This window comes from Jaculus jaculus, chromosome 1, assembly GCF_020740685.1.
Source record: "Jaculus jaculus isolate mJacJac1 chromosome 1, mJacJac1.mat.Y.cur, whole genome shotgun sequence".
NCBI classification, from domain to species: Eukaryota; Metazoa; Chordata; class Mammalia; order Rodentia; family Dipodidae; genus Jaculus; species Jaculus jaculus.
In genome coordinates this window covers 261431817-261442181 of record NC_059102.1, presented here as the reverse complement: position 1 = coordinate 261442181, position 10365 = coordinate 261431817, and the positions used below count along the sequence as shown (strand labels likewise).

At 46.2% G+C, this 10365-nt stretch overlaps 1 protein-coding gene across 1 annotated transcript; it reads left to right on the top strand.

Moving 5' to 3' along the window:
* Positions 1 to 460: 460 nt before the first annotated feature.
* On the top strand, positions 461 to 9992 carry LOC123458617 (mediator of RNA polymerase II transcription subunit 10-like). Its single transcript, XM_045143149.1, has 2 exons — positions 461 to 482; positions 9240 to 9992. Exons 1-2 carry the CDS (start codon positions 461 to 463, stop codon positions 9674 to 9676), a joined length of 459 nt encoding a protein of 152 aa, XP_044999084.1. The 3' UTR covers positions 9677 to 9992.
* The last annotated feature ends 373 nt before the right edge of the window (positions 9993 to 10365 follow it).

The following is a 10365-nucleotide window of genomic DNA, read 5'->3' as shown; positions in this document are numbered from 1 at the left end:
CTTGAAAGGATGTAAAGTAGGGTAAATGGCCTACAAAGAGAGAAGCACATATGCTTTTCAAAAGGCCATTCACATTCACTAAAGCTATGGAAGGAGTGAAATGTTAGTTGTCCTCAATTTAGGATGGAAGGCATTGCCATGGAGTGGGTATAGATTGGTGTGTCTGACATAACTTCGCAAGGCACCATTCATAGACTAACGTGATATTCTAGATGGGTGTAGCATCCTGCCTGTGAAGAGATGTCTGCAAGTGGGGCAGGATGCTATGAGATGTCAGGGTGGTATTTTCATAATGATGACAGTCAGAGGAGCATTAGAGAAAATGGTGACAACTTTGCACATTTCACATTTTGTGACCTCTTTTAAGGTACTTTTTTCCTGGACATCCTCTGCAACAGTGAATAAAGCTATCTTTAAGTTGTGCGCTATCATGATGACATGAAGGTATGTAAGAGCTTACATGTGGACCAAGGAAGCAGCAGGTAAACAGAATTGAAAATAAGAGAAAGGGCTGTTGGGAAACTTCACAGGACTGGAGTGGTGAGAGAGGGCAGGTGGTGAAAGTGATATGCTAGGCTGGTAAGTTTGCACCTTACATATTTTGAGAGTCATGAAAGGGCCTTGAACAGGCTGGCATCATCTTGCTTGCATTTAGCACAAGGGGCTGAGGAGGCGGCTCTGGGGTTTGATTCTCCAACACTTATGTAAAGCTGTATACACAAAGTGCCACATGTGTCTGGAGCTTGTTTGCAGTGGCAAGAGGTCCTGGTGCACTCATACACTCATTTATTTATTTGATGCCCCGACCCTTGGGACCTAGTTATTCATGAGGGCACCAGGAGGACCTTAGCCTGTGAAGAAAATGGGCGAGAGAAGGGAATGGACTCAGGCAAACCAATGCTTGTCGAGAGTCGTTTATTTAGCCAGAAGGCTCATCTTTTAAAGTCAGTTTTAGGTAGGGGAGGGGTAAGGGGAGTAGAGGGTGAGACAGTACAGAATCTTCTTGCACAAGGCATGGATCATATGGGAGGGGGTCAGGGCGACCTAGGTGGTGGAAGGTTACAAACTCTTGGCCTCAGGCCAGAGACATTGTGGTTGTTCTGAGAAGTCAAAACTCAGGGGCCTTGATACTGCAGGCGCAGAGCAGAATGTTTATTCTTTAGCCAGAATGCAGCAGGGGTGGAGGAGGGGGTAAGGGAAAGATGAAGGATTTCTTTAAGGGTGGTCCCCAACAATTTGAGAGAGGGAAAGAGGCAGAGGGAAAGGAGAGAAACAGCACGACGCCAGGGCCTTCAGCCACTGCAAACAAACTCTAGGCGCATGCGCCCCCTTGTGTATCTGGCTTATGTGGGTACTGGGGAATCGAACTTAAGTCCTTTGGCTTTGCAGGCAAGTGCCTTAACCGCTAAACCATATCTCCAGCCCCTATTTATTTTTGACGTAGGGTCTCACTCTAGCCCAGGCTGAACTGGAATTCACTATGGAGTCTCAGGGTGGCCTTGAACGGTGATCCTCCTACCTCTGCCTCCTGAATTTGGTTCTAGTGTGAGTAAAGGAGAGTAGGAACAGGATAGATGCACACATGAGAAAGTAACCTGGGCATCCTGGCCAAGTCCTATGTTTTTTTAAGAGTTTACATGAGCCAGGCGTGGTGGCGCACGCCTTTAATCCCAGCACTTGGGTGGCAGAGGTAGGAGGATCGCCATGAGTTTGAGGCCACCCTGAGACTACATAGTGAATTCCAGGTCAGTCTGAGCTAGAGTGAGACCCTACCTCGAAAAACAAACAACCAAAAAAAAAAAAAAAAAAGTTTACATGTAGTTCACTGCTGGAAGGGGTGCCCCCTCTGGGAGAGTCCTTTGTCGACCCTTCCTGGAACCACCCTATTAATTCCTAATGTGTGCAAGTTGACAACTGGTTTTAGGTGCTGTGACTAATAAGGTATTAAAGGTCTAGGGATGTTCAATAACCTGTAACCCAGAATTGTAGTCAGTGACTTAGGTGAATTTTATTTGAGACAAGCCAAAAGATGTGCTTGGGTTTGAGGTGGGAGACTACAGAATTAGTGGATGGGTGTGGAGAGGGAAAGGTGAGTCATGACTACTGGAATAATTGGTGGGTGTTGGCGCCTTTCACTGGAATTAAAACCAGGCGCACCAGCACTTGGGAAGCAGAGTTGTTGGCCAGCTTGAGCTGCATGGCGAAACCAACAATAAATAGCAAAATGAGTGAAAACAGACTTTAAAAGATATTTTATGAGAGAGGGAGAGAGAACGGGCATGCCATGTGCCAGTCTTGTGCATCTGACTTACATGGGTCTTGGGGAATCAAATCTGGGTCCTTTGGCTTTGCAGGTAAGGACTGTATCCCACTAAACCATTTTCAGCCCTCTCAAATAGGCCCATTCTCTCTACCCCTCTATTTTATTTATTTAATTTTTTGAGGTAGGGTCTCACTCTAGCCCAGGCTGACCTGGAATTCATTATGTAGTCACAGGGTGGCCTTGAACTCTAGGTGATCCTTCTACCTCTGCCTCCTGAGTACTGGGATTAAAGGTGTACACCACCACACCCGGCTTCTCTCAAATTTAAGTAAAAATACTTATTTTGAGAGATACACACAGACAGAATGGGTATGTCAGGGTCTCCAGCCACTGCAAACGAATTGCAGACATATGCACCACCTTGTGCATATGGCTTACATGGGTACTAGGGAATCGAGCCCTGGTGCATCCATTTTTTTCTCTGTTAGCCTCTTGCTGTTTCTCAAATAAGTGAAATAAAAAAATCTTAAGTATTTTTAGACTGGGCATGGTGGTGCACATGTTTAATCCCAGCACTTGGGAAGGAAGAGGTAGGAAGATGGCTGTGAGTTTGAAGCCAGCATGAAACTACATAGTGAATTGCAGGTCAGCCTGGGCTGCAGCGAGACCCTACTTTGAAAAACAAAAACAAGCAAAAAAAAAAAAAAAAAAAAAAAAAATTATGGCCCTATGTAGTGGTGACCACCTTTAATCGCTGGGGTAGGAGGAGACCAGCCTGGAGCCACAGTGAGTTCCAGGTCAGCCTGTGTTGCAGTCTAGTTCACATTGCTGGTAGAAATCACCCAACCAAGAGCAGCTTCTGGGAAAAGATTTATATTGGCTTATAGGGAAAGCTCCAGGATGGCAGGGGAAAACGATGGCATAAGCATAGTGTGGGCATCACCACTGGCCAACATAAGGTGGACAACAGCAACAAGAGGGTATACCAAACACTGGCATAGGGAAACTGGCTGTAACTCCCATAAGCCTGCCCCTAACAATACACTGCCTCCAGGAGGCATTAATTCCCAAATATCCATCAGCTGGGAACCTAGCATTCAGAACACCTAATTTCATGGGGGACACCTGACTCAAACCACATTCTGCCCCTGGCCCCCATAAACTGATAACCATACAAGATGTAAAATGCAATACATTCATCTCACTTTAAAAGTCCCATAGTTTTTATCAATTCGAATGATCATACATCCTCATAGTCCAAGATCTTTTAACTGAGCCATAATACCAAAAAGCCACCTCAAAAAAACCCATAATGGCACAGAATAAACATTCACACTACAAAAGATGGCACTGGACATAGCAAAGAACTTTTCAACCAATACAAGATTTAAAACAACCAGGGCAAACATCAAACTCTGTAGCTTCAAGTCCAGCAACTCTAGCCAGTGACAAATCTTCAAGTCCGATAATTCTAACCAGCAACAAGTCTCTGGCATTCCAATTCCGCCCCTCCAGCTAGGCTACTCACAGTCCTGGAAAACTTCATCGGGGCCGGCAGCTCCTTAGCAGCTATCTTGTGGTCCTGGCATCTCCACTGGGTCTCCACTGCAATCCATGGTTCATCCTCATGGCCCCATGGGGTCTCTATGCAGGCATCCAGCAAACACTGCCCATGGCCATTTCCAAAACACAGGACTGTGTTGCAAACTCAATGACCCTCTTTCCTGCATTTCTTATACTCCACGATACCAGGTAGGGTGCCAATTTATTAATCCAGGGAGGAATAAAGCAGACTTTGAAGAACAGGACACTCCTTCAGCACTCAGACCCCTTCAAGAAAGTCTGTATTCTTTCTGTTGCCCCAGTGCAGGTCAGCTAGCCCAATCTCAAAGGTTGTAATCTCTCAATTGCAGCTGAACGAGCAACAGTTCACCCAAAGATTTTTCTTTCTGTGCCATATCCCTCTGCTCACTCCAGTTCTTTTTTTAAAAAAATATTTTATTTATTCATTTGATAGAGAAAGAGGAAGAGAGAGATGGAAAGAGGGAGAGAGGATGGGCGTGTCAGGGCCTCTAGCCACTGTAAACTAACTCCAGATGTGTGCGCCCCCTTGTGCATCTGGCTTACATGGGTCTTGGGGAATCAAACCTGGGTCCTCTGGCTTTGCAGGCAAATGCCTTAACTGCTAAGCCATCCCTCCAGCCCTCACTCCAGTTCATTTCTACACAAAGCAACCCTACACAACTTCTCAGGACACAGACATAAGAGGAAGCTTCTCACACAAACTGCTAGCCCAGTCCAGGCAAAACTCTCACCCTCATAAACCAAACCTCACAGACCATAGTTCTTACTGCATTCAGGCCTTTCAACTCAGACCAGAATAGTCCATCAAGCTGTACTTACAGCACTTCAAGGCATGTCTTAGGCCAAGGTTTCAAATCTTTCCACATTCCTCTTGAAAATCAGCTCCAAAAGGCCAAAGCCACACAGTCAGGTGTCTAGCAGCAATCTCACTCCTCAGTACCACTTTATGTTGTAGTCCGGTTCACATTGTTGGTAGAAATCACCCAACCAAGAGCAGCTTCTAGGAAAAAGAGGTTTATTGTGGCTTACAGGCTCAAGGGGAAGCTCCATGATGGCAAGGGAAAACCATGGCATGAACATAGGGTGGGCATCACCCCGTGGACAATAGGAACAGGAGAGTGTGCCCAACACTGGCATAGGGAAACTGGCTATAACACCCATAAGCCCGCCCCCAACAATACACTCCTCCAGGAGGCATGATTCCCAAATCTCCATCAGCTGGGAACCTAGCATTCAGAACACCTAAATTCATGGGGGACACTTGAGTCAAACCACAACAGCCTGGAAACATTACAAAAAATATTTTCTTACGTATTTGTTTGCAAAAGAATGAGAATGGAGGAACAAGTGCGTCAGGGCCTCATGCCCACTGCAAAGTCCAGACACATATACACGGGTACTAGGAAATCAAATCCTATGAGGAATGGAATCCATGGAGCTGTCCCCCTAGCCTGAAATCTTAGTATCTATCATGTATCTTGTATTGTCTAGTCTTTTTTGTGTGTTTTGTTTTTCAAGGTAGGTTCTCACTGTAGCCCAGGCTGACCTGGACTTCACTATGTAGTCTCAGGGTGGCCTCAGATTTATGCCAGTCCTCCTACCTCTGCCTCCCAAGTACTGGGGTATGTGCCACCATGCCCAGTGTATCTTGTATTTTCTAGGCACAAGTTACATAGTGGGGAAGGTGAACATGGTTGAGGGAAACTGAGATGCAAGTGCGCTGAATGCTTTTGAAGCTACTGTGGAGCAGTAGGTTGTTACCTGATTGGAATCAAAAGACGGCTACAACAAATCTGATCTCCAGAAAAGGGCTGTGTGTGCCAGGCGTGGTGGCGCATGCCTTTAATCCCAGCACTTGTGAGGCAGAGGTAGGAGGATTGCCGTGGGTTCAAGGCCACCCTGAGACTACATAGTAAATTCCAGGTCAGCCTGGGCAAGAGTGAGACCCTACCTCAAAAAACCAAAAATCCAAAAAAAAAAAAAAAGAAAGAAAAAAAAAAGAAAAGGGGTGTGTGCCCAGGCAAAATTTCATTTGCAAATTGAAATTTTTACACCCTCTAAAGTCATCTGTGGGTGCTGGGCTAGCTCCAGAATCAGCTGGAGAGCTGCACCTTCAGATTGTTGGGCTGCTGTCTAGTATGGCTGGGCGAGGCTCCATGTGCCTGCCCCTCTGAGCTCCAGGGGCGGCTGGTGTGGCTCTCTGACCCTCTGCTGAAGTCTAAAGAAGGTGAGAGACGAGCAGTGGGGAGTAGTTATTAGGACCAAGGTCATAAAAACTGCTACTGGAAGCCAGGCGTGGTGGCGCACACCTTTAATCCCAGCACCGGGAGGCAGAGGTAGGAGGATCAATGTGAGTTCAAGGCCACCCTGAGACTGCATAGTGAATTCCAGGTAGAGTGAAACCCTACCTTGAAAAACCAAAACAACAACAACAAAAAAAACCTGATACTGGGACAAGAATGGAGTTTTGGGAGAGATGGCTTAGCGGTTAAGGCACTTGCCTGCAAAGTCTAACTCATGTTTGAATCTCCAGGTCCCACATAGCCAGATGCAGAGTGGCACAATTTCACACATGGGCACAAGGGGACACATGTGTCTGGAGTTTGTTCGCAGTGGCTAAGGCCCTGGTATGCCCATTCTCTCTCTATGATCAGTATGAGTTCAAGTTCACCCTGAGACTACATAGGGAATTCCAGCTCAGCCTGGGCTAGAGAGAGACCCTACCTTGGAAAAAAAAACCCAAAACCCAACAACAACAAAAAGTCATGACCCAATGACCCAAATTATACAAAGACAAGAAATAATATGAAGAATTACATGCTGGAGAGATGGCTTAGCGGTTAAGGTACTTGCCTGCGAAACCCAAGGACCCAGGTTCAACTCCCCAGAACCCATTTAAGCCAGACACACAATGTGGTGCACATATCTGGAGTTTGATTACAGTGGCTAGAAGCCCTGGAATTTTCTCTCCCCCTCTCTTGAATAAAATTAGAAGAATTATATGATGGATTAGCATGTCTTATTTTATCTTCTGTCAGTCTGGGCTCTTTCCCCTTCATCATTCATCTCTGAAAGAATGATTACTGAGAATCAAACTATTTGTTTGAATTATGAGAAAGACACTTCCAGAGCCTCAAATTGGGAATTTTTTTAAGTCCGCAAGGTGCCCTGCTCAAATCAGACCCTTGCTACTTTAATAGGAGCTGTGTTTAGGGGATATGCCTTGTATGTGTGTTTGTGCATATGTGTGCTTGCATGTACATGAGGGCACTTGGTTGAAACACTGACTCAGCCCTAGTTTGTCAATCAGACATGCTGGGCAAATGAGTTCTCTAATATGAGGTGCTTGGCACCTGCTATTTCCCCTTCTCTCTCTTTTTTTTTTTTTTTTTTTTTTCGAGGTAGGGTCCCACTCTTGCCCAGGCTGACCTGGAATTTACTGTGTAGTCTCAAGGTGGCCTTGAACTCTCAGTGATCCTCCTACCTCTGCCTCCCAAGTGCTGGGATTAAAGACGTGCGCCACCACCCCCGGCTTTCGCTCCTCCTCTTGATGGGATGTCCGAGCTAGGATTCCAGTTTACCTAGGTATGCAGGCCTTTATCCAACAATGTAGCTTTTATCTACCACTAGAGGGCACCAGGGACCTATATAATCTGAGCATGCCGCCCCCCACCAATACAGTTGACTATGCCTGAGGATAACCCCCTACATTCAAGTCTTTATTTAAATATTCATACTCCTGGTGTTTTGAGGAATCTTCTGTAAATTCTCACATCCATCAGTTGCACTTAAGTAAAAGCATAAGTGGTACTCTAACTCCACACCAGCCATCGAGAGAATTGTATTTCCGCTTTTCATTTTGCTCAGTGTTCCTATTCATTCTCCATTGCCAGCCTTCCTGGAGCCTACTTAGAGATTATTCTCGTAGTCATAACCTTTTGCTGTTCTCTTCCCAGTTCATTCAAACAAACTGCACCGCTGTTTCCTTTTGATGTACCTTTCCCCTGACTCTCCACCTCTCAGATGTGGCTACCTTCCTTTCCTGTAGGCAACAGAGGTGGGATCTATTTCTGAGCTCCTGGGAGCCTCAGAAACTGCTTCCCTTTATGGTGGAAGCCTAGGTGTCCATCACAAAAGGCTGTGTCCTGGGGAGAAAACTAGATGTTGAGGCCATCAACCTCAATCTCTCTCAAAATACCACAGACTTCAGGGGAGTGCAGTGTAGCAGACACCAGTGTGGGTCTTTTTGTGGGTGCAGTTAGTTCTGTATCTGTTTTTGTTCTTTAACCTGATGGGGCATAAAACCAGCTATAGATTGGATTTTAACATTCTACCTGGGAATGCTAGCCCAGATAAGAAAGCCTCAAGAGAAAAACAATTGGGGATGGCATGCATCTTGCTAGGAACAGAGAACCACCGAATATTTGGATGTCAGGGTACAAACCTAGCACTAACTCATTGCTTAGAGAAGAGAAATGACATGACCAGGGTCATAAAAGCCATTAATGACAGAATTATAGTAGAACTAGAATTCAGTTCTCTGGGCAGATGTAATAATCCTTTTAAAAATATTTATTTAGCCAGGCATGGAGGCACATGCCTTTAATCCCAGCACTTGGGAGGCAGAGGTATTCCTGTGAGTTTGAGGCCACCCTGAGACTCCATAGTGAATTCCAGGTCAGACACATGGACCACTTTGTACATCTGGTTTTATGTGGATACTGAGGAGTTGATCCCTCACCAGCAGGCTTTGTAAGCAAGAGCCTTTAACCACTGCACCATCTCCCCAGCACCTCCTGTTTTTTTTTTTTTTAATTATTATATTTACTGAGGGAAGTAAATAAACCAAGGGAAAGGACATGGATATAGTCATGTGGTCTGAGATCCCATGTGATGGGCCTGGAAGAAACATGAAAAGGGATTTAGACTGAAAAAAGAACATAGTACAGAGAGCTCCTGTCATGTGGAGGGCAGGAGGGAGAAAGCCCATGTAGGAGTGAGGAATTAGGGAAGATTTACCACGACCTGGAAATTCAGGAGAGATGATTGGGCAGCAGAAAGATCTTGTTGTCTAGCCCCCCTCCCCAGCATCTATTGATAACCTTATTGTGATGGGCTCTCCCCTTAGGCTCAGGTAAGCCAGAGAGAGAGCTGATTGGTCTGGGTTAGGGACTGGCTCAAGAAGAGGCCATCCACCAAGTTTTGGGTCTGAGTTTAACCAATCACAATGCCAGGATCAGATTTAAAACTTCCAGGAATACTCCTTCCCAGGGAGGGGCTCAGATTGTTTTTGGTAGAACAGACCTAGAGAATTCCTTTGGGCAAGAGATAACAAGAAGGCAGATTCTAGCCGGAAGTGTGCGCTGAGCGAGCCCGGGCGCTGCGGGCTGAGGCCGCGGCGTGGTTCTGGCCGGAGAAGTTCTGGCGGAGAAGTTCGACCAACTGGAGGAGCACCTGGAGAAGTTTGTGGAGAACATTCGCCAGCTCGGCATCATCGTCAGCGACTTCCAGCCCAGCAGCCAGGCGGGGCTCAGCCAGAAGCTGAACTTCATCGTTACGGGATTGCAGGATATCGACAAGTGCCGGCAGCAGCTTCATGACATCACCGTGCCTCTGGAAGTTTTTGAATACATAGATCAAGGTCGGAACCCCCAGCTGTACACCAAAGAGTGCCTGGAGCGGGCTCTAGCCAAAAATGAGCAGGTGAAGGGCAAGATTGACACAATGAAGAAATTTAAAAGCCTCTTGATTCAAGAACTTTCTAAAGTGTTTCCAGAAGACATGGCTAAGTACCGGAGCATCCGGGGTGAGGATCACCCACCTTCCTAAGCGAGCAAAGACCCTTTTCTGTTGTGAACCGTCGTGACTGACCCAGCAGGAAGCTGTGCGGGACTGTGCCGACGCTGCCTTCCAGCAAGTATAGACTGGCCCTGTCCTCTGCCTCTGGTCCCGGTGTTGGCCTCCCGTGGGACTCCGGGTTGGAGAGCCGAGCCTGCCCCTTGTGCCTCTGCAGCCATCGCTCAGCGGTTCCACATCCTCAGTGTGGTTGCTTTCCTCCTCTGTGGGGGACAGTCCTGGAAGTACTGGATGTGGTTGATGACTCTGTTTAGCAATTTTCTTTTTTGTGCACTCTTCCTGTTACTAGAAAATTAAAAATTATTTTTATATATAAAAAAAAAAAGGCAGATTCTGTCTGGAGAGATAGGATAGTGGTTAAGGTACTTGTCTACAAAACCTAAGAACTCGTTCTGATCTCCAGGTCTCAGGTAAGCCAGATGCACAGTGACGCATGCAATAATACACATGTGCACCAGGGGGCGCATGTGTCTTGAGTTCATTTGCAGTGGCTGAAGGCCTTGGCGCACTTATCTCCTCTCTCAAAATGAAAAAAAAAAGAAAAAAGAAAAATAGAAAAAGGGCTAAAGAGGTGGTTTAGCAAAACCAAAGGACCCAGGTTCAATTCCCCAAGACCTATGTAAGCCTTCATGTAAGCCAGATGCACAAGGTGGCACATGTGT

Bases quoted from the DNA above. Each gene is read 5' to 3' on its own strand.
- LOC123458617 (XM_045143149.1), top strand. From the start codon at position 461: ATGTGGACCAAGGAAGCAGCAG. The intron at 483-9,239 runs GTAAACAGAATT...CTGCGGGCTGAG, and splicing joins GTGGACCAAGGAAGCAGCAG to GCCGCGGCGTGGTTCTGGCC.